General features: G+C 49.9%; 3 protein-coding genes across 13 annotated transcripts in view; all 3 read left to right on the top strand.

Annotated features, from left to right (window-relative positions):
* Positions 1-607: 607 nt before the first annotated feature.
* Positions 608-13,889, top strand: SNAPC4 (small nuclear RNA activating complex polypeptide 4). 3 transcript variants are annotated; one of them, XM_027887155.1, is made up of 23 exons: positions 608-794; positions 1,485-1,540; positions 1,879-2,034; positions 2,334-2,462; positions 2,610-2,688; positions 3,143-3,224; positions 3,735-3,839; positions 4,140-4,212; positions 4,463-4,627; positions 4,839-4,986; positions 5,318-5,424; positions 5,685-5,779; positions 6,030-6,124; positions 6,380-6,465; positions 7,138-7,527; positions 8,424-8,513; positions 8,733-8,976; positions 9,086-9,156; positions 9,284-9,382; positions 9,592-9,619; positions 10,058-12,135; positions 12,834-12,952; positions 13,377-13,889. In XM_027887155.1, the coding sequence occupies exons 1-23, from the start codon at positions 623-625 to the stop codon at positions 13,414-13,416; spliced, it is 4,707 nt and encodes a 1,568-aa protein (XP_027742956.1). In that variant the 5' UTR covers positions 608-622; the 3' UTR covers positions 13,417-13,889. The 3 variants fall into 3 exon arrangements, with proteins under 3 accessions (XP_027742956.1, XP_027742958.1, XP_027742957.1); XM_027887157.1 differs by having other exon boundaries at positions 12,834-12,967; XM_027887156.1 differs by having other exon boundaries at positions 4,463-4,632; positions 4,847-4,986.
* A 1,488-nt stretch (positions 13,890-15,377) lies between these two features.
* On the top strand, positions 15,378-21,575 carry CARD9 (caspase recruitment domain family member 9). 9 transcript variants are annotated; one of them, XM_027887164.1, is made up of 14 exons: positions 15,378-15,748; positions 16,074-16,582; positions 16,995-17,132; positions 17,472-17,797; positions 17,887-18,066; positions 18,256-18,408; positions 18,641-18,769; positions 18,887-19,078; positions 19,347-19,388; positions 19,605-19,649; positions 20,452-20,523; positions 20,998-21,086; positions 21,313-21,410; positions 21,444-21,575. In XM_027887164.1, the coding sequence occupies exons 2-13, from the start codon at positions 16,399-16,401 to the stop codon at positions 21,407-21,409; spliced, it is 1,647 nt and encodes a 548-aa protein (XP_027742965.1). In that variant the 5' UTR covers positions 15,378-15,748; positions 16,074-16,398; the 3' UTR covers position 21,410; positions 21,444-21,575. The 9 variants fall into 9 exon arrangements, with proteins under 9 accessions (XP_027742965.1, XP_027742968.1, XP_027742973.1 ...); XM_027887167.1 differs by having other exon boundaries at positions 18,259-18,408; positions 18,644-18,769; positions 21,313-21,575; XM_027887172.1 differs by having other exon boundaries at positions 18,259-18,408; positions 20,998-21,074; positions 21,313-21,575.
* A 282-nt stretch (positions 21,576-21,857) lies between these two features.
* DNLZ (DNL-type zinc finger) overlaps positions 21,858-22,787 on the top strand; it is a 6,040-nt gene continuing 5,110 nt past the window's right edge. The window contains exons 1-2 of the mRNA XM_027887137.1: positions 21,858-22,169; positions 22,538-22,677. Coding sequence (XP_027742938.1) covers positions 21,858-22,169; positions 22,538-22,677 — 452 coding nt within the window. The remainder of the gene's footprint in view (positions 22,170-22,537; positions 22,678-22,787) is intronic.

Genomic DNA, 22,787 nt, shown 5'->3' with positions numbered 1-22,787 from the left:
ATAGCCAGGTGGGGCTTGGTCTCTTCTCCCAGGCAGCCAACAATAGGACAAGGGGACATGGGCTCAAGCTCTGCCAGGGGAGGTTTAGGTTAGATGTTAGGAAGAAATTCTTTACGGAGAGGGTGATCAGGCATTGGAACAGCCTAACCAGAGAGGTGGTGGATTCACCATCCCTGGAGGTTTTTAAGCAGAGATTGGATGTGGCCCTTAGTGCCATGATATAGTAATTGGAGTTGGATCAGGGGTTGGACTTGATGATCTTGGAGGTCTTTTCCAACCCAATCTATTCTATGATTCTATGATCCCTGTTCCCGCGGGCCTGGGACCGCTGCCCCTCCTCTACCAGCACCTCAGCGTTGAGATGGGGCTCCCCGTGCCGCAGCAGGCGAAGGGGCTGTGGGTCAGTTCGCGATCCCAATCCCGATCCCGATCCCACCAAACCCCCGGTGGGTCTCGGTCCCCGCCGGGCCCGGGGCTGCCCCACGTGTGCCGAGCTCCGCCCCGATTGGCTGCGCGGCGTCACGTGGGGAAGCCCAGCTGACCCAGGAGCCCGCGGCGATTGGTCAGAAGCGGGGGAGGGGGCGGGGCCAGCGCAGCCCCAGCGCGGAGCGGCGGCCCCGCCATGTCCCGCGGGCCGGGCCCGGCCGGGCCCGCTCGGAGCCCCCCGGGGCTCGACCTGGACGCGGAGCGGGAGAGGATCCGCCGCGAGATCGAGGAGCTGGAGCGCAGCCTGGAGCCCGGCGGGGGCGGCGTCGAGCTGGCCGTGTCCGACTGCAGCCTCAGCTCCGGCAGCGGTACGGGCTCGGGGGGGCTCGGAGGGGCGACCGGGGAGCTGCGGTACCGGCATGGGGCGTGTTCTCGTGGTGAAACCCCCGGAGCCGGCTGGGAGCTCCCACAGCGTCTGAACGGGCATCCCAAACCCTGTGTGAGCCGCCCCATCCCACAGCCCGCCCGCAACGCCTGAAGTTCGTTCCCCAAAGCAAAGGGGAGGCGGTAAAAGCTCGAGCATCTCTGCCTGTAGCGGCTTTACCCACCTCTGTTTTGGTCGTGCAAGTGTGAATAACTCCTGTCAGGAGTCGGTAACACTGGGTGCAAACCCAGGGGTTGCCGAGGGGCTGTTGGTGCTCTCAGAGTTTCTGTTCCTCTTGGCTTGGAATTTTCACTTGGCTGCTCGCCCTGGAGCCTCCGTGTGCATTTGCCATCTCGTGCAGGGCCAGGATGTAGCTGGATTATTGCTGTGGTTATCCTGCCTTAGTTATCCGGAGCTGCTCCTCTTTCCTGCTCTAGAACAAAAAAAATGCAATGCGGAGTGTAACTAAATACAACTGTACTTGACAATGTTGTCAGCATCCAGAGCCACTGATTGTCATGTCTGGGTTCTCTGTGCTGCTTTATTCTGCCTGCTTTAATTGAAAAGTTTTGGATTTGAGGCTTTCATTTCATCCCACTACAGTCAGCACTTTTATGTTTGTGTTGTCCAACAGATGTTGATGAAGGAGATGATGATGATGACGATGATGAAGATTCTAATGCTGAAATGGTAAATGTTTTCTCTTTAAACATATCTTTCCATCTGTCTGTTGAAGGGAAAATGGGGAAATCCAGGCAGCTGCTTTGGCTCTGTGTTCAGGAAGGGTTAATTCCAGCCCTGGAGTTTGGGTATTCCTGCCCAGGACTTTGCTGTTCAGTGTAATACAGGGATTTCTTCATGTGACCACAAGTGACAGGGGCCACTGGTGCTGCTGATCCCTGTCCCTGGAAACACCCCAGGTTGTGGATCAAATGAGTGTTAAATTAGAAAACTAATTATGTTACATACCTGCCTTTAAAACAAGCATTTCTCTCCCTTTTCCCCTTAAATGCCTTGTTTGCCTCAAGGAAGTGGAAAGAGAAGAAGACAGCAGTGATGATGACATTGAGAGCCTGCCACAGGATCCAGAAACGTGCCTGCAGATGAACCATGTGTACCAGGAGGTTATCCAGGAAAAGATTGAGGAAGTGGAGCTGCTCATTGCACAAAACAGAGAGCAGCAGGTGAGCAGCTGTCACTGAGTGTCTTTTCAAGTGGTTTATTGGACTGATGTTCCCATGCTTTCCTACAACCAAAAATGGGTGGTTTGCATCTTACATTTTAGTGTGCTGGGGCAAGTTAGTATTTTATTAATGTTTTAATCATCTGCATTGCACTGTACAAAGTCAGGAAGTTCCAAATCCTGCCTTTTAACGTGCACTGATTTCCAGCCTGGAATGTTTGTGGTGGCTCAGCCACTGCTCCCTGAAATCAGGAGTTTGAAGTGGACACTGACACTGTTTAATTAACTCTTGTCTTGCAGAAGGAAATAATGGGTGAGCTCGATGGTTCCACAAAAACAGCCAAGGCAGGAGATGGCAGAAATCTACCAGCAAACGTATTTTTGGGTCACTTTATGAAGCCTTACTTTAAGGATAAAACCACAGGAATTGTAAGTAACTGTAACTGTGTCTTTAGTGACAGATTTGCACTGTAACTGTGCTTTTGTAGCAGTTCATGCTCCAGTTCTAAGGAGAAAGAATAATTGTTCTGTGTGTCTGACTCTTCCGGTGTATCTAACCCTTCTAATCCTCACCAGGGCCCTCCTTCCAATGAAGATGCCAAGGAAAAGGCAGCTCAGGGCATAAAATCCTTTGAACAGCTGCATTCAGCAAAGTGTAAGTAACTCAGTGGGCTGTCCAGTGTTCTAGAAGAGCTGTAAGAAATGTAAATATTCAGATTGTTAGTCTGTGTGTGCCATTTGCAGTTAAACATCAACGTTTCTGATACTGCACACTTGACTCCACGAAAAACGTAGTTTCTTGAGTGATTAGTGGCTCATTTGCATTTGTTTTGACGCATCAGCTCCTGTGAGCACTCCAAATCTCATGGTGCAAGGGTAGAGAGGGGGCACCTGCAGCTCTGGGTGCTCACAGACACCTTGATGATGATCTTGGCTGAGGTTCTTGTTGGAGATAAAACTGAGCAAGGGGCTGTTGGTGACATCAGTGATGTAGGCAGGGAACTCCCACTGCAGACCTGGGGGTTGTTTCCAGGGCTGTTGGAAGCAGGGGGGGTCTCTCCTGGCAGTGGTTCTGCACTGATGTCTGACTGCTCCACTGTTTGGTTCAGGGAAGAGCAGGGAGAAGACGCTGCTGCAGAAATCAGTGGTGAGCGACCGCTTGCAACGCCTGCTCCAGCCAAAGCTCCTCAAGTGAGTGCTGACAAAACCCCTCTTTTCTCCTGGGAATGTTGCCTGTGAGGGAAGGAGAAGGCAGATGTGGAGATTCCACCTTCCTTTAGCGAGTTCCTGTGTTAGCTGTATGTGTGATTTTATAGCCATCCAGTTCTTCCCACTGACACAGTGACAGAAGTTAAAAAATAACCTGCAGGGCTTGAAGCTGGAACTGTGACATGAGGTGAGTCATGATGGTGTGTCCAGAGGGAGATTTCTGTGCTGGAGCTGGTACAGTCTTTATTGCTGTTGTAACAACCCTTGGTTCCCCTTGTAAATACTAAACTGGTTAATCTGAGATGTGTTCTGGGTCAATGACTGCATTGAAGGGCAAAAACGACTGTGCCGTGTGGGAAAACCTGGGAGAACAACAGTTTTGTGTGGAAATAAACTGAAGGAAGGAATGGTACTGATGGGGAAACTCTCTGCTAAATGTCTTCTGATGCCATTGACCTCATTCCAACTAATGATAAAAATGTCTTTGAACAGGTTGAGTTATTGGAATCAGAAACTGGAGAACATCAAGACTGAAACGGAGAAACAGACCTTGGAAAAGCAAATCAAAGAATTGGAGCGAGAAATAGAAGCAATTAAGTAAGTCTTTGTATGTTCTTGGTGAAAAATAAAGGTCTCTTCTTGGAGTTTAGCTTTTAGAGTTCTCTCCTTCTGCTTCTAGATGTGATGTGTAGTACCTTTGAGCTTTTGCTCATGAACGTGTCCAGAGCAACATATTTGGATATTACATTAATTGTTTCTCCTGCTAAACCAAGTGTTCGGTTCTTGGGGAAGCCAGGAACAGGTGGGAGGAAAAAGATGAAGCAGGATCAAGAAGATAAAGTGTTTAAATAACCATTTAACATGATTCTTTCTTGTTCTTTGCACTTTCTGCTGTAGCCAACTCCCAGAAAGTGACTTGTTAGGAAACAGATTCGATGAGCACGACTGGGAGAAAATCTCAAACATCCATGTAAGTTGAGGGATCATCTGTTTTATGGCTTCTGATATCTGTGTCCCTTCTCTTGAGATCCTGACCTGGTCTGCATCCACTGTTTCCATCATGCATTTCTCCAAGTTGACTGCTAAGTGATCTCAGATTGTTCAGTTTGATGGTTTAATTCTGGAAAACCTGGCAATGAGACATTTGGAATGTTCCTGTCTGTCCAGGCGTTTCAGTCCCAGCTTTTTAAGATAAAACAGATTTTTGTTGTTTCTTTCAGTTCGATGGACAACGAAGTGCAGAAGAACTGAAGAAGTTTTGGGAAAATTGGGAGCATCCAAGCATCAACAAAAAGGAGTGGACTGAGGAGGAAATAGAGAGGCTGAAGCGAATCGCTGCTAAACACAACTACCTGGACTGGCAGAGCATAGCCCAGGAGCTGGGGGTAAGGTCTGAGGTGACAAATCACTTAATTCTCACTTAGCTGTGCCTCATGTCAGGTTTCAGGAGATAATGTTGATGCTAATCCACTAATTAATTAATGCTTTTCTCAGAAATGTCCAAGAACAGTGCCAGAAACATTCAGTGCTTCAGCCTTTCCCTCTTGCTCCTCATAAATAACCAGTTCTCTGTGTATCTGTTTTCCTTGTGTTAAGACAAACAGGACACCTTTCCAGTGCTTGCAGAAGTATCAAATCTATAACAAGGATTTGAAAAGGAAGGAATGGACCAAGGCTGAAGATCAGATGCTTTTAGAGCTGGTTCAAGAGATGAGAGTGGGAAGCCACATCCCATTCAAGAAAAGTAAGTGACCTACAAGTGACAAAGCCTTCCATTCACCTGAGTCTGACTGAGCTGGTGTTCTCAACCTGTCAGACACGTGGGAGCTGAAACCTTTCCTAGCTTTCTGTAGCTGCAGGGTGGATTGTTGGGTCATCATGTGTGGATAATGTGGATAATGCCATTATAAACTGACATTTTGTGTGGGCTGTGCTCCTTCCATTCTTTTGTACCACTGTTAACAAATTAAAACGCTGCTTGTGGCAACTGCTGCTTGGAAACCTCACCATTAGAATGGAAGGAAAAGAAAAACATTGTTTACAAGAGATTCCAAAACAGACCTTTGTGTTTCCAGTTGCCTATTACATGGAAGGAAGAGATTCTGCTCAGCTGATTTACCGCTGGACAAAGAGCGTGGACCCCAGCCTGAAGAAAGGACCCTGGACACCAGAGGAAGATGCTGTAAGCTCTGTTCTCTGCTTCCTGGGATCGCAGGGTGGGAGTGTTCAGAGTGTTGAGGTGTTGCAAGGCTGTCTAGAGCTGAGCTTTAGCAGTGGCACAGAGCAGTGTAAAAACGGACCAAGGTGTGGGCAGTTTACAGAGGGCTCAGAAACTCTTAAACACTTGAGAGATTTACACCACCGATACAACTGCTGCTGTCTCAGGCCTGTTGGGATGTTACTGGTGAGAATTTCAGCTCTTGCTCTGTCTGATGAACACAGATGCTGTTGGCTGCAGTGAAGAAGTATGGAGAGAAGGACTGGTATAAAATCAGGACAGAGGTGCCGGGGAGGAGCGACGCTCAGTGCAGAGACAGGTGAGTGTAAATGTCCCAACAGTGCTTCAGATTTATTGCCCGCGATGCAACTTATTTTACAAGTGTTTGATTTGCTTAAACCAGTGTCCCCTTAAGGGCTGTTTTATGGGGTGGTTATGGTCTAAATAGTCCTAAGGGAGTAGGGATGGGACCCCTTGGAAAAAGGAAGGCTCTGTTTTTATTCAGCAGTGATGATTTGAGGTGTACAAGCAAGATTAAATGTTCCTTACTGTGTTTTTTCATTTTGAAGGTACTTAAAAGCACTGCACTGGGATGTAAAGAAAGGCAAGTGGAGCTTAGAGGAAGAGGAGCAGCTGATTGAACTGGTTGAAAAGCATGGCCTGGGTAGGTGTTTCTGTGGCTTAATCTATACAGATTTGGAGAACTAAGCATCATTAAAGATACAGACTCTGCTTTGTACTGCTGATTGCAGCCTGCCTTGTACTGTGTGTTGTGGGTATTGAGGATCTGAGATCCATTCATGCAGTAACTCTTACACAAGGAAATGAATAGGATGTGTGCAGTGTTCTGCACTGAAAGGCCTTTGTGCTCGGTGTGGCACCAGTGGTTGATGTTTTACATCCTCTGCATCCCTTTTAGGTCACTGGAGTAAAATTGCGGCCGAGCTGCCACATCGGACTGGCTCACAGTGCCTGAGCAAGTGGAAACTCATGATTGGGTCTAAGGTACTGTGGGAATCCTGCCATGGCTCAGTCCCATCTCTTCAGTTCACAGGCTCTAAACTAAAAGTACAATCCTGTGAAATCAGTACAAAAACTGACATTGATTTTTGCACGATGGAGATTTTTGTCGTGGGTGTTCGTGGTTTAATTTCTTGATGTGTTAAAGCAGCCTTTTTTCTCAAGGTCTCAAGTTAATATGCTGTATGTTTGTATATTATCCAGAATTCTTTACTCCCTTGAAATGGCTGTAAGGGTGGGATATATCTAGGTTTTCATGTATGCACCTCGTTGCCGGTTTTGGTAACAAGAATTACAGAAATTCTGGATGCTTAACACCACGTTGAAGATGGTCCTGTTTCCACTGACAAAGCACCTGCCCTAGGGAGGGGTCCATGGCCACCCAAATGTGTCAGGATGGGGCCCTCTATTAGTTCGTGCTTCCACATGCACCAGTTCTTCACAGAAACTTGTATTTGTAGTTTTTCCTTTGCATACAAGAATCTAACCCAAAATCCATGTACTGGGTGTAGTCAACCTCAGCAGAAGCAAATCAGAACTGTCCATGTGGAAGCCACATCCTATGAAACTTTTTAACTTTCTGATTTGACAGAATTGCAAGCCAAGGGTGAACATTGACTAAAAAACTTGTCTGTGCTTTTTTTTTTGGCCGAGAAGAAAAGATCCAGGGCAGCAAAACGGCAGCACGTGGAGGAGACTTCCAGCTCTTCAGAGAGCAGCAGTGAGGACGTGGAGCTGGACTTGGCAGACAGCTCAGAGGAGGAGGAGGAGGAGAAGGAGACGCCAAGCAGGCCCAGCAAGGAGGAGTGTGCACTGCCCAGCATTGATCTGTGGATCCCAACACAGCCAGACACGCAGGAGGCAAACAAAGGAAGATCCCAAAGCTCAGCCCTTTCCTCTCCTGGGAGTGCTGATGCAGGGACCAGTGGCGGTGACATTCCAAGGGCTGCTGATGACCCATCGGAGCTGAACACTCTGCTGAGGGGCATCGCACGGCCCCACTCCACGGACGTCGTGGTGAGGGATCCAGCAGAAGTGATGGCCAAGGTGAGCTGGGATTCCAGGCTGTGCTTGCTGGGATGGGAGCTTAGACACGACTGGGAGGTGCAGCAGCTGCAGTGAGGAGAGGATGTGATGAGCAGGTGACAAAATCTTTCTCTCACCTCTGCCGGCTGCCTTCTCACTGTGCCATCGGAGGGAGCTGTTGGAAACTCAGCCGTGGGATTAAACAGAAGTTTCCAGCTCTGCTTCCCAGTGCATTACCTTGGACACAGCCGTGTTCTCCCTGCCACACAAACAAAACTGCTTTCTTCAGAAAGCACAATTGTCCAGTGAGTTGTAGGGTCTTTAAAAGAATGAAGTTACTTACATATCCCTGTCTGATTCTGAGCTGGGTTTTCACCCCAGATCAGATGCTGAAGCACTAAAAACCCTCCTGAGCGTGTTTTTGCAGCAAGATATTCCTTAGCAAAATATGTAATGTCTAAATTGCTACCTAAGGTCACACAAAGCAAAATTGTACTGACTTTTGTGCTCAGAATTTGACTGTGTGCCCTGGACTGTGGGCAGACATCCGTTGGGTTACACATACAGCATTATTTTACTAGTAGAAGTTTAGGGAAGAATCAGTGACTTCTCCAAGACACCTTTACTGCTCAGTCAAAAAATGCAGAGAGAATCACCCAGGAAATTCTGACCCTCAGTGTGAGTTTTGGTAGATACTTCACACAAATCTTTCATGAAACAACCGTTTGGTGTTGTGAAGATGCAGAAGGACTAAAAAACAAGGTAAAGGTCTGCTCTTCAGGGCTGATTTAATTTAAAACGACACTTTCAACAGCAGGAATGTTGAAAACTCTTGTACCTGCTGTGCATATTCGGTGCAAGTAATTCACTGTGAGTTACCCTCCCTTTTATCTTTCCCTGTGTGCTTTCATGTTAAGGCTTCCCAGTGTGGCAAACAAGTGCTGCGGGTTACCCTGGAGGATGTGAGAAGAATATTAAGGAATAACACGTTCTTTCAGAGGAAATTTGTAAGTGCCTCTTCTCTCTTGTCTTCTCTTGTGACATAAGCACGGCCAGGCTGTATTTATTAGGGATTTTTTTAAAAATAATGACCTATCTTCTTGCACTGTAGTCCCAGGAAAAAAGCTCATTGTTTTTTGTCATAACTTCCTCGTGAAAAGTTTGTCCTGGGACAAACCATTGGAACTCTAATTGTGTAATTTTTTTTTTTTTTTTTTCATGCACAGCAATTCAAGATGCTAAAACCTCCTGTTGGCCTTTTAGCCAGAACAGCTGGAGTCAGTGCAGCTGCTGGCCAGGACCTGCAGGGGCTGCAGAACGTGACACACAGAACTTATCGCCAGGAGAGGGAGCGTTGGAAGAGGCTCAGCCTGGACAGGAAGCTGCTCATGGCAGTGACCCCTTGGGTGGGCAACGTGCTGCTGCCTTGCACCTTGCAGACTGGGAAGATGGCTTTTCATCAGACCAAAGGTGCTTCTGACCCATCCTGCTTGCTGCTTTCTGTGTTTGAAACACACTTTACTGTGTGACGTCTTGTAAGTGAATTCCCAGCTGATTTTGGTGTTGGATTTTTTCTTAGCTGGTGCTATTCAAGAGAAGGTGAAGTCAATCAGTCTCACAAGCACTCCCCTGTTCACACTGTTCATTCAGGTAGGTATTACTGTCTCAGTAGCATTACCTGCTTTCAAACAGTGGTAATCTTTATTTTTCTGTATTTGAGGCTTAAGCACTTGATTTATATTTGTTTCTTAACATGACTTATATTTGTTTCTTGCAGCTCTTTCAGATTGACACCAAGGGCTGTATGAAGATTATTCGTGAGAGGAAGCTGAGGGAGTTAGAGCTGCTCAAGGCTGATGCAAGAAGGCCTCAGCAGGTACTGGGCAGGGTTTGTTCCTAAGCTTTTCCCACTGAAGTCTTGACTAAAATAAACAGGTTTTGATTGCTTGGCCAGTAGTGCTGTTTGTGCATGTGGTACCAGTTTGTTTTGGTTCAGAGGCATAATAATGGTGGCACATGTGGGTTTGATTTTTGATCTTGAGGTATCTCAGAAGTGTAATTTAATGTTTTGGTTTTTTTTTACAGGCTTCCCAAAACATGGAGACTCCTTCAGGTACCTACCAGAACATTTATTTTTGTGATGTGCAAGAACTTTCACTTAATTAACCGCTACATTAACGACCAGTTTAACTGAAAGGAGAACTTTTGGAACAAAACTGCCCTGTCATGCTCATTTTTGCTAACTCTTGGATCTCTGTTATTGGCTAAACCTGTTCCTCTTTGGTAAGGACTGGAAAAAACACTGGAGGGCTGGGGGAGCAGTGGCACTGGACTGGTACAATTCCTTGCTCGGTGATGTCACCCTGTTACCACAGTTACCTGAAGGATGTCAGGACATGCCTTGATTAAATCAGGACTATAATGCTGGAGGAATTCTCACAAACAGGAATTAGCACTTCCTGTGCAGGGTACTTGATGTTTAATAGCTGAGGAATGGCTTTTGAAAATACTGTTCATTCCTTTTAATGTTATTATTTCCTCTCCTCTGCAGGCAATTCGTCCCAGCCTTGTGCTCAGAGGAGCTCCCAGCGGGGCATCCCAAGGAGTGCTGTCAGGAGAAGTGTTGCCTTAAAAGCAAGAGAAACTTGTGCTGCTGCCTCGGAGAGCAGTGCCCCAGCTCCTCCAGCGCAGGGCCAAAGGCAGAAGCCTAAAACTGTCTCAGAATTACTGAGAGAGAAGAGGTTAAGGGAGGCCCAGGCTAAGAAGGCCGTGCAGAGGACGGTGTTGGTGGCCCCACAGGTGCTGGTTTCGGGGTCTTTGATAATCCAGCACCCACCACAGCAAATCATTCCTTCTGCACAAGCAGGGAGCAAACCTGCAGCAGCTGCTCGTGCAAATAGCCAAGTGCAGGGTGCACCAGCTCCAGTGCCAGCAAGTGCTTCTGCTGCAGGTTCCACTTCTGCTGTCGTGCCTGAAAACCATTCCTCAGCAGTGCCAGGAACGGGGGAAAGCCCTGGTTGCTCACAAGGGACAGATCTGCAGTGCAATAAGGAACTAAAAGAGAAAGCTTTGGAAAGCAGCCCTGAGGGAGGGGGTTTTCCAGGCACGAATCCAGCTGCAGCAGAGAAGGCCCCAGAGCAGGGAGGGTGCAATGGTCAGGTCAGAGCCGGTAGCTCAGCCTCAGTCGTGCTGCAGAACCAGGCTTTTGTGCCAGGCCAGATCACAGTGGTGCCTGTTGGCCTGGAGCCTGGCACCAACAAACTGCCCCTTTCCACACCAGTCCCCTGTGAGCAGAACAGTAACGGGCCACAGCCCAGGCCAGTCAGCCTCTTGCCTGCTCTTGTCACTCCCCAAGCTGGATCTGCCGTGATTCCCAACAGCATCCTGCCCTTCACATGGGTGGTAACCCCCCAGGCTCTGCTCCCCACCGCTGTACAGGCTGTGGTGGGTGTTCCCCAAGCAACACCAGCTGCTCCAGGGAGAAGTCAGTGCCAGACAGCTGGGACTTCCAATGGCAGTGTCTCTGGTTTGGGAGCGACTCCTGTGGCCGCTGGAGCGAATCCACCTCACCCCAGCAGTGCAGAGACAAAAGGGCCGAGTTCCCAGGGAGCAGGAGTTCCTTTGGGAAAGGCAGCTGAGCATTCCACGATCCTCTTGCCTGGGACCTCAGTGAGTGCTGGATGCGCCTCATCCAGCATTTCTTCTGCAGCACCTGCCTGTTCCAATGGCTTCTGCAAGGCTTCTGACTCCCCTGCAGCTCCGACTGCCCCTGACACCCCAGCCCTGGGTGCTGTGGGGCTGCCCCACACACAGCCCTCTGGAAACACTCAGGGGGCTGATCCCCAAGGTGTGTCCAGCCTCGCCAGCTCAGGAAAGAGCCCTGACTCCGCTCCAGCAAGCACAGAGTCCATCACACAAGGGATTGTGCTCCAGCCAGGAGATCCAGCTCCTCCCAGCAGTGCCACTGCCCCAGGGAGCTCGGGTTGCTTTGCTGCCCAAGCCCTGAGGAACAGACCCATCGCCTCCAAACCACCCACGGCGCAGCCCGAGGACGTTCCCCCCCAGCCGAGCACTTCCAGTGCAGAGAGGAATCTTCTCGACTTCAGCCTGGTTTCCCTGGAAGATGAGGGGCTGGTGAGGGAGTGGCTGAGTGGGAAACGAGGTGTCCAAGTCCCCTCACTGCAAACCAGGCTGCCTTATTTGCCACCTTTTCTGTGCAACATAAAAACCCTCTCGAAGCTCCTCCTGCAGAAAGCAGCTCTGGAGGAGCAGGCATCGAGTCTCCTGCCCCCTGATACCGCTGAGGATGGAGGCACTCGGGATGTTTTCCGTGCTATTGGAGAACTGGTGCAGCAGAAACTGGGTGATAACCCTGCTTACCTCCTGCTGAAAGCCAGATTCCTGGCAGCATTCACCCTCCCAGCTGTCCTGGCAACTCTGCCTCCTCCAAAAGTGACAACAACTCTGTCAGCCAGCAGGAAGCAACATGAGGAGAGTGATGAAGAGGAGTGGCAGAGTGAGAAGGAAGTGTCTGAGGAAGAGAGCTGTGGGAATGAATTAACAGGAATGCAGTTGGATTGGAGAGCTGGGGATGAGCCTGGAGACAAAGACGCTGATTTGCTAAATCAGGTAAAACAAATGCCAGGAGCTAAAAGCAGAAAGTTACTCCCAGCTAAATATTGCACTGGAACCCAGGGAGAATCCCCCACTGTTTTTAAGTGTAGCAGAAATTTGGTCCTTTTGAATAAACATGGTTTCACAGCTGATAAAAAGAAAAGCAGGTTTTCACTGCCAACCTCTCTTCTGTGTCATCTGCCAGGCTCACTCCCGCCCCTGTGATTCAAACTACAGCCGGGTTGTTTTCCTGGCAGTTTTCAGGGGAAAGGTTGTGGAAGGGGTTGTGTTTTATGAGCAATCAGAAGCTGATTGTGACCTGCGCTGTCTGGGCACTGTCTGGCTCCAGCAGTGAGAGCCAGAGAATCACTCGTGGCAGGCACCCAACCTCTAGCAAAAGGTTGTACCCCAACCTCTGTAATGGGCAGTTGTGCCCAGACAGAAACAACAGCAGGAATTGCTCTGCTCTGGGAGCAGGAACAGGAGGAAAGGTCAGTGTTGGCCAAAGGTCTTGCTCTGAAAACTCAGGGATGTTTTGTGGTTTGTCTGACACTGCTAACAGAATGTTGTCCCCTGCTTATTTTTGAAGGTGAGTGGAAGATTATTTTGGAAATCTTGCTGAGCTCCATAAAATAAAAAGATGGCTGGAGGGATTATTTATTTGCAGTTATGCTCATTCTCATGGTGCTGATCATCTCCTGCTTATGTTGCAGGGCCTGGGGGCTGAAGAGGGCACTGCCCAGCCTGCCCTGGACTCCTGCACTGCTGTGGCTGATGCCAGTGCTGCCCCAATCAGGAGAAGTGCCCGCTGCAGGAAGAGGAGGAGGAGGATGTGAGAAGGAGATGTGTTGGTAACTACTCAGAGACTTGCATTTCGTGCCTGAGAACCTGAACCACATCTGTGTGTGGTTCAGCTCAGACAGTGAATCACAACCCCAGGAAGGGGCTGAAATTCTCTCTGCTCTCGTTCCCCGAGGACACAGAGTTCTGCAGTCACCACTAATCACAGCCTAAGGCTGATAATCTTCTTGGGGGAGTGAAAGTTCGTATCTGTATGATAAAATTATATATACAACATTGTTGAAGTTCAAACATTTGGCTGCCAGTGGGTGCTTCGCTGGAGTTTGATTCTCATGGTTGGCAGATGACACTGCTCGAGTGTTTTTATCTTTAAAATTCGTTTTAGAAACTCCAAGAAGGGCAACTTCCCCCTAAAAATGCTGTGACTGATGGGAGCTGTTTGTGCTTTGTTACAGAGGTCACTGGAATGAGCTCTGCCTTCCTGCGTGGCAGTAGGAGGTACTCTTTGCACTGTTCACTTTTACCACTTCCAACATGCCAACTGGATGGACCTGGGGGAGAGGAAAATGGCTGGACTGGTTTTCCCATCGCCCAACAAAACCTGCATCTTGTAGGAAAGGTGCAAAAAAAATGAAACAAAATGGCTGGAGGGAAATGTTTCAGGCATGGACCAGTGCTGCTCTTTCAAACTCACACCTGCCAGAGATGCTGGGGGAGAAGGTGCTGGAGATCTGGGGGGAACCAGGAATGGTGGTTATTTATTTCCTTTTTGTTCGGCCCCTATTTATGTGAATGTTTATCCACGCTCAGAATACGTTGTCAATTGGGTGTTTTTTAGTGCTGTGACAGTGGCTTTGCTTGCTAACTGGCTGAGTGCTGCTGAATAAGCAGCAGATTAATTTTGTATCAAAATGAGTCTTAAGTATTTGTTGAAATACAGATGTTTTATTTTTCTCACTTAAAAATTACTGCCGCATTCTGTGTGGTTTTTTTCCCCTGGTAAATAGTGCTTTTAATAACGTGTGTACGAGTGTGATTGCTAATGAGAAAAATGAAGTTTGCAAGCTGCATGAAAACCAGGGAGAATGTGGAAAATGAATATTCATGTGGCTAAAAAGGATTGAATTCAGCTTGGATTCTTTCTTGGTTCTTCCACAGCCTGCCCTGTAGAGACATCAGCAAATCACTAAACAACAACTTGTTTCTTCATTTATAAACCAGCAATTTCTGTCTCCCCGAGAGGTGCAAGGTTAGCTGAGGCAAAGCTGATCCAATCTAGATGGAAAATGCTGCAGAAACCTTCATTGCACTGCCTGAGCTTGCCCTGAGTGTGGGGATGAGTTCTGTGAGTTCCAACCCTTCCACAAGGGCCCTTCATGCAGAGGTCAGGGGGACAGTGGGTGCCAGTGCTGCTGTAATTTGGTGTCAGGACATTCTGGAGCGATTGGAATGATTGTGGAGTGGCTTTCCTCTTGCAGTGTGCTCTATTTTCCATAAGCCAGTGTAGATAACGTTTTTCCAAGAAATTAATCTGGCTCAGAAGCAGTTCTGGGGGCTGTTCACAGGCTGTTATGGTGACCTGTGCTCCAAATGATTGTTGTCTTCTGTAAATGCCACTCAGAAGGTGCCCTTGGAAACTGTTTGTGGAAAAACTGTTCAAGAAGCAGCTGTGTTTGACCTTTTTCGGGATTAAACTGATGTGTCACTATAGAACAAGTTTTAGATTGGTCAATTAGCAGCCAGTGATTGCCTTCAGCAAGGGCACAGCTGACACAGGGGACTGTACCTTCTTTTGATGCAAAGTTAATTTAATGCCTACCAAGAGTCACAGCCTGAAAGAATCTCTGAGCATCTCTGCCCCACTCCTAATGATGACATGGAAAAACTCTCCCCAAATTTAGAAAGCAGAACAAAGAGCGGAGTGGGAAGCTAATGGGAAGATGTGTCACGCTGCCATGGCGTCAGAGCCTGTGTGTTCTCCAGGCTTTTTTAACAGAGTCCTTGTCTCAGCTACATCTCCAGGACTGTGGGAAGAGGGGGAGGCAGGCACAGGTCTTGTGTTGATGCTCAGCATCATCCCTGTGCTGCTTTCTGTGCTGCTGCTTTCATTGCTGTTACGGCCCCGGGCTGGAATTTGGGAATCATGGGTTATGTTCCTTTGCCAAGGCTTGACTCCCTTTCCCCTCAAAGTACTGAGTTGTCACAATTATGCTCGAAGCTTAAGGACATCCAGAATTAGAGGCATCATTATGGAAATTGTCCTTTTCAGCACAACTCTAAACTGAGTCCTTGCTGCCACCTGCTTTCCTGGACAGAGATGTTGACAGCTGGAAGGACAGGCCTTTGAAAGAGCCTCTTCCTTCTAATTTTGTGGCTGGTTTTAATCCCCTGAAATCAGCTGCACAGACCTATGCCTGTGACTTTCATTCTTTTTAGTGTTCGGTTGTTTTTTTTTTAAGTCTTTCTGACCACTGCCCAAGGAATCTCTCTGGACCCCAGCAGGTTGTTCAGTGGGGCAAATGGGAAATGAAGCCAGAATGAGTCCAAAATCACTGTGTGTATTTTGCTGCTGACTCACGACGCCGCCACCACCATTTTTCTCCTCCCCAACACCCATTCTGGCTTCCCCTTTTTTTATTTATCTCTTTTCTTCCCTTCCATTTCCCATCTTAGAGTACAGCTGAGTAGTTTCCCCTTTTCTCAAACTAGTTTTGCTCCTGGAATGATCTTTGCTCTGGCCAGAATATAAAGGGAGGCTGCACCCAAGAGAAGTTTTCTCAGAGCCAGGAGGGGAAACCAGGAGGTTTTTGTGACTGCACAGGCTCAGGTTGGTCTGTGGAATACAGAATGGCTCATGTTAACAGGGGAAAAATACATTTCACAGCTCTGAGGCAATAATGGGTTTAGCAACAGGGAAATGCATCTCCTGTAATCTGCTGGTGTTTGTGACCAGAAATTGCTGAAGCTGCAGGGGTGGGATGTGTGAGGTGGGATGTCCTGGAGAATGCAGGGGAATGTTTGTTAGTGAGATCTGACAGCACTTTCTTGGGATAGCTGTCGGGAATCTGGAGTTGGTTGGATTTTCCTTTGTTCACAGGGCTTGCCTATCCCCACTAAGTCTGTTCCTAAATAGTTTTCCTTTCCTGTTGCAGTGAGCTCTGGGAGCTGTTCAGCTGCTTGGAAGGAGGTTCCTTGAGCTTTGGTGACTTCTGTTTTCTCAGAATTTCTCCCCAGCTGTGGCAGCGGCGCTGGCACCACTCTCAGCTGCTGCTGGGACCTCACTTTGTGTGAGGTGTGACCGTCCCACGGGTGATTTGCCAGCACGTGGCAGATGTGCTCCTGTGTCTGAAGGACACTTTTCCATTCTCACCCCTGGCTTTTCCACCACGCTCCGGGAGGCTGAGTCTGCTCGTTTGTTTTCCGGGCGTCGTTTCCCAGCCAGGACAGCGCCGCTCACTGACACTCCTCACCCCCGCCATGCTGGAGGAGGACAACGACGAGACCTGCTGGAACAACCTGGAGAACTTCCGAGTGAAGCTGATCTCCGTCATCGACCCCTCCCGCATCACCCCCTACCTCCGGCAGTGCAAAGTGCTCAGCCCTGACGATGAGGAGCAGGTCCTCAACGACCCCAGCCTGGTCATGCGCAAGCGGAAGGCAGGTGGGTGGCTGAGGGCAGCCTTTGGCTCCCCGGGTGCTCCTGTGCCCTGCTGGGAGCAGGTTGGAACAGTCCAAATACTTCTGTGTAGTCACTGGGCAGTTGGTTTGGGATTTTCTGGGGAATTAAGACACTGGAAGGGCTGCCCAGGGAGGTGGTGGTGTCACCGTGCCCAGAGGTGTTAAAGGACGGGCTGGATGTGGCACTCAGTGCTCTGGTCTCGTTGACAAGGTGGCGTTTGGTCATAAATTTGACTTAATGATCTCAGAGCTCCTTTTCAACCTGATTCTGTGATTGTGTGATTTAATCCCAGGGATTTCTGTACGTGGAGAAAGTGGAGCCATTTTTTGTTATGTTAGAAATAGGTGAAGAGATGAGTAACTAAACAGAACCTCCTGTTGCCATTTTTTCTCAGGAGTTCTTCTGGACATTCTTCAGCGAACAGGACACAAGGGCTTTGAGGCCTTCATGGAGAGTCTTGAGCTTTATTATCCACAGCTGTATAAGAAAATCACTGGCAAGGAGCCCAGCAGGGTTTTCTCTATGATTATAGGTACTGTTTGTGTTGTTCAAAACAGCTCTTCCTTTGGTGCTGCCGTGCAGAGCCAGGAGCACTCCCTGCCTTGCTCCCTCTGTGTGCTTTGGGAGGGTTCTGGGAAGAACAGCCCGGTGTCAGAGGCTGGAGAGGTGGAGAGGGAAGCAGAAGGATCAGTTCTTTCTGCCTGTTCTGTCAGTGGCACTGTGGTGCAGGAGGGCACAGAGCAGGGGATAACCTGATCACATAAGTTCATGGGCTGGCCCCGAGCTGCAGTGGGAAGTCGGGGGAAGCTGAGATGTGTGTGTGCCTGGGAGCAGCCAGGACAGCAGGGGCTGACTCCTGCCCCCCAAACAGACACCGCTGGGGAAGCAGGCCTGAGCCAGCTGCTGATGAACGAGATCATGAAGTTGCAGAGCGCGGTGCAGGAGGAGCGGCGCAGGGCCCAGGAGCTGACAGTGTGGCTGCACAGCAAGGAGGACACCATCAGGGAGATGTGGGTGAGGGACAGCCTGCTCCGAAAGCACCAGGAGCGGGCCCAGAGGATGAAGGAGGAGAGGGACAGCCTGAGCAGGGAGCTGAGGAAGTGCAAGGACGAGAACTACAACCTGGCCTTGAGCTTCGCCAAGCAGAGCGAGGAGAAGAGTGCAGCCCTCATGAAGAACAGGGACCTGATCCTGGAGGTCAGTCACGTGTCTCCAGCTTCCCCCCTCTTACCCAAGCCCTGCAAGGCTGGGCTGAGCACCTGACTTGTCTTTGAACCTTCTCACAGATTGACCACTTGAAGCACAGCCTCATGAAGGCTGAGGACGACTGCAAGCTGGAGAGAAAGCACACCATGAAGCTCAAACACGCCATAGAGCAGCGCCCCAGCCACGAGGTGGTGTGGGAGATCCAGCAGGAGAAGGAGCTGCTGTTGGCCAAGAACCAGGAGCTGGAGAACACCCTCCAGGTTGGTGGGGTGGTTGAACGTGGGTTTGTGAGAAGGGGTTATTTGTAGCAGCCAGGGAAGTGATTGGGTTGTGTATTCCGTGGGTCAGCTGTGTCCTTGTTCTCCCAAATCAAATAGAGCACTGCAGTGGTGGGGGAGAGTTGATATGGAGTTAGGTGGTGGCCGTATCCCACTTCTTCCTTTGTCCAGCAGGTTGCCAGGGAACAGAATTTGGAGAAGAACCTCTCCAAGGAGGCTCTGGAGGGTGACTGCAGGCAGATCCTGGAGGAACGGCGGGAGCTGGTGAACACCATTTACAGCCTGCGCAAGGAGCTGCGCCGAGCCAGGGCGCTCCAGGACAAAGTAGGTGCTGCAGGACAAACTCCTCCTCAGGGTCCTGCTGGGAGACAGGCAGCTGAACACCTCCTGCCTGTGGAGCAGAGCAGCTGCTCAGGAGCAATCCTGCTGTAGGATCTGTATTTTAGCATTGCGGGGGCAGGGGACGGCTCAGGCTGTGGAGGTGGCACAGAGCAGGAGTGGTGCCAGCCTGGCTCAGGCTCTGCCCACAGCCAGGTGCCTTCTGACCTTGTCTCAGCAGTATGCAGAGGAAAAAGAGATGCTTGAACTGCAGTGCACGTCCCTGAGGAAGGACTCCCAGATGTATAAGAAACGGATTGAAGCCGTTCTGCAGCAGATGGAGGAAGTGGCCGCAGAAAGAGACCAGGTGATAGGACATTCCTCGTGGAATGCTGATCATCCCTGCTCTGCTGCCCAAAGTGGGCAGATACATAACCCTGACTGTGCTCCTGTGTGACACGACATGCGTTGTCCCTCTCCCCAGGCTCTCCTGACCCGGGAGCAGTTCCACCTGCAGTACTCCAAGAACCTGGTGGAGAGGGACACTCACCGCAAGCAGATCCGGGAGCTGGGGGAGAGATGTGATGAGATGCAGCTGCAGCTCTTCCAGAAGGAGAGCCAGCTGCTGGCCACTGAGGCCAAGCTGAAAAGGTTGCAACTGGAGCTGCCCACCCCGGTAGGATTGTGATCCCTGGGATGGGACGGGGAAGCTGAGCGAGGGGCCAGAGGGTGGCTGTTCCGAGGCCTTTGCACCTGGACAGCTCCAGGGACCACCTGCCTGGGGAGCCACTGAAATTAATTAAAACCAAATGCCGAGTTTAGGCAAAGAAAGACACGATGGTTCCTGTGACCTGACCTTAGTTCCAGACATGGATAAGGTGGGCTAATGCTGTGTTCGTGTTTGGAGCGTGAGGAGTGCTTAATTTCTACTGGTTTTGTTTCAGACCTCTGACCTGGATGACACGTCCTCCAGAGATTCCCAGGAAGTGAGTAGGGTTGCCTTGTTTGCCTTTCACTTTCTTTTGGGATGGTTTCATATTTCTCACTCGTGCTCAGTTCCCCAAGGATCAGCAGTTTCCAGTCCATGGCTCAGGCACCAGGGAAAGGCTGGTTCTAAGCAGGGCCAGTTTCTTGTATTCCTGTATCTCTCCCTGCAGACTGAGGGACAGTTCTCACATTCCTCCTCTGTTTCTGTCCCACAGCTCACCCTTCACAGTCACCTGGATGAAGATGCACAGCCCACTAAAAGTAAGGCTTTACTTGGGAAAACGTTGGGTAGAATTCTGGAGAGGATGGTCCAGTGTCTCAAAGGGAAATGGAAAGACATTCCTGGGTTTTATTTTTAGCTGCTCACAGAACAGAGCAAACATCCTTCCGCTTCAGATGGACCGTGTGGCTTTCTCCAGGGATTCTTCCCCCCCCCCCCCTTCCCTTTTATGTTGCAGGTTGTTTTCCCAAAAGCAGAACCAGGTGGTGAGTGCTGTCACTGGTTCTGTTTCTGTGGCATCCCCAGTGGAAATGATTCAGCAATGTGGGAAGGAATTAATAGCCTCCTCTTAGAACTGGAAAATCTCTTTTGAGATTATTATTCTGACTTGCTCAGTTCAAAAATATATATCGTGACACCTGGTCACTACGTAAGGAGTTTCACCAAAATGTGGTCTGGTGTGAAGTGCCTTGGTATGCACAACTTGGGGAACAAGGATAAATTACACTTAAAGTAATAATTAACGTGTTTCTCATGGTGACCTCTAATATGAGTATTATTTTTTTAATGATGCTGAGCAGAGGTGCTGCTTGGTAGAAGTTTGTTTTGCTCCTGTATAAGCAGAATGTGGGGAACTCCATCATCTGAGCAAGGCTCAGGGCTCAAGTAAAATGAGAAGTGGCTCTGCACTGATCACAGGGCCAAGTCCTGGCATTTTGGGCTTGGTTTCAGTTCTGCTGAGGACTCTGTGCAGTTACATCACAGTTTGAAGAACTGGTGGAGGGAGAAGTTACTTCACAATGGCAACTCTGACTAAAGCTGTGATTTTTTTCCATCTCTCCAAAGATTGCCCTGAAGGACCAAACCAGCAGCTCAGCCCTGGAGAGGACAATCTGCCCCCAAAGTCACCCAGTGTAAGAGAATCTTCGTGGGCCCCTCTGGGGTTTGTGGTCTTTCATGTTCTCGTTAATGATGGATTTACCAGGTTTGAGAAAGCTTTGTCAGCTTTTCCAAAATCTGAGCACTTAGTGCAGAATTCACCCTCCAGAAAGGGTGAGCTCTGAACAGCATGTTCTGCTGTTATTGGTTGTTTCTCCATTTGTGCATAGAAACTTCTCCTAATTACTTTCTATCCTTCATCTCTGGGTGTGGATGTTTTCCAGTTTAATTGACTGCAGCATTACTGCTTGTACGGGAAACAGAATCCCAAATTTACAAACGTGAGGGAATAAATATGCTAAAACTCTGTGAGGCAGAGGTATTCCCATCCTGCACACGCACTAAGGGACAGCCCAGAAACCAACCTACTGCACTCCATTCTGCAGGCAGATACTGATCTGATCTTTGGAGGAATCCAGTTCATTTTTTTTTTTAATTTTTAATTCAAGGAGTGTGGCTTGGCCAACGAGGAACTGGCAGAAAAGGAGAGGAAGAGGATGAAGGATTGCTTTGAGCGCTACCGAAGGTTTGTGTTGCAGTAAGCAGGACTAACCTTGGAATACCTATGTGGCCTAACTTAATATCTTTTTTTATATCTGTTTCCTCTTTCCTGTCCATCCCCTGCCCCCAAACCTGAGTCAGGGACGGCATAAAATTAAACACAAAATGGACTAATACATACTAAACCTTCCCAGAGTGTCGAAATGCTGCTTGTTTGCAGAAATCACCTTTCTAAAAATGACACGACCGGTCTTGTTTTGCAGAAAAAGAGCCATGAGGAGGGTGCCAAGGGACCGGCACCACGAGGCTGACTGGGAGAACACCACGGGCAGCGACAACACCGACACCGAGGGCTGCTGAGAGGGGGACAATGGGGGCACTGCGGGCTCGGGAATGAGGGACAACGGGGACACCATCAGCTCCTGAGAGAGGGACAACACTGGCACTGAGAGCTCCTGAGGGCAGGAGCCAACCTGCGAGGAAAACACAGCCTGTGCTGGGGTGGCTGAGCCTCTTTCATGGACTATTTCGATTTTGAAACCATCCACCCCAGCATTCACGAAAATTTAATGCGTCAAAGGCTGATCCGAGCCAAAGGTTTGGACTCTGCGATCTTAAGAGGTCTTTTCCAACCTCGTTGATTCTGCCTCTTGACAGCCCCTCGTCTGTCTCTCTTATGGGTTAATAAACACGAGTAAAATATCTGTGGCAGTGCCTGGGGCTGAGCTGCTGGTTAATTAAAGGGTTAGTGAAAGGGTTAATGAAAGGGTTAATTGAGGGCGGGTCCCTGGCGGTGCCCGAATCCAAGATGGCCGCCTGCGCCCGAATCCAAGATGGCCGCCTGCGCCCGAATCCAAGATGGCTGCCTGCGCCTCACTTCCGCCCCCGGTTGCGCAGGCGCGGTGCGATGCGGCGCGTGGCGCGGGCCGCGCTGAGGGCGCTGCCCCGGGAGGCGTCGCCATGGCGGCCTCGCCGCCCCCTGCCCGGGTCCGGGGCTGCTCCGCCACCGCCCCGCCCGCTCTGCAGCGCCCCAGAGCCGCCCTGGGGCCCAGCCCGCCCGTTCTGCACCGCCCCGGGGCCGCCGCCCTCCAAGCACTATCGCCTGGTGTTCACCTGCAAGGTGGGCTGGGTGGTGGGTGGCTGTGAGGGACAGAGGGACAGAGCCGGGATGGAGGGGGGGGAACTGTCGGTGTAGCTGCTTGCTTGTGATTCTAAACTTGCAGTCAAAGACTAACTCAGGCTGGAAGAGCCCTCTGGAGGTTTCCAGTCCCGCCCCCTTGTGCGAGGAGGATGTTCGGGGTCTTGTGAGTATCGCTGAGGATCCCCCTCCTCAGCGAGCCACAGAGAGCAGTGAAACCCCGCCAGGCTGAGCTCAGGGCATCCAGGCGTTTTGGGGATGGTTCGAGGTGACGGAGAGCAAGTTTTAATCGCGTACAGTGGCCCAGGAGCTGCAGTTCCCGCGCTCACCAAATGCGCTCTGCTTTCCAGGTGTGCCAGACGCGCTCGTCCAAATCCATCTCGAAGGCCGCCTACCACCGCGGGGTGGTGATCGTGACCTGCCCCGGCTGCGGGAACCACCACGTCATCGCCGACAACCTGGGCTGGTTCTCCGACCTGCAGGGAAAGAGGTGCGTGTGCCGAGGGATCCTGCTCAGCTCCCGCTCAGCGGTGCAGCCGGACCCTCCTTGAGCTCGTACCGTATTTCGGTGATGATGCTTTTAAAATCTGGCTCAGAGGA

This window comes from Empidonax traillii, unplaced genomic scaffold (assembly GCF_003031625.1).
Source record: "Empidonax traillii isolate 1590-97213 ecotype Southwest subspecies unplaced genomic scaffold, ASM303162v1 scaffold204:size1584377, whole genome shotgun sequence".
Lineage (NCBI taxonomy): Eukaryota > Metazoa > Chordata > Aves > Passeriformes > Tyrannidae > Empidonax > Empidonax traillii.
The sequence above is the reverse complement of the archived record's forward strand: the minus strand, read 5'-3'. Positions and strand labels throughout refer to the sequence as shown.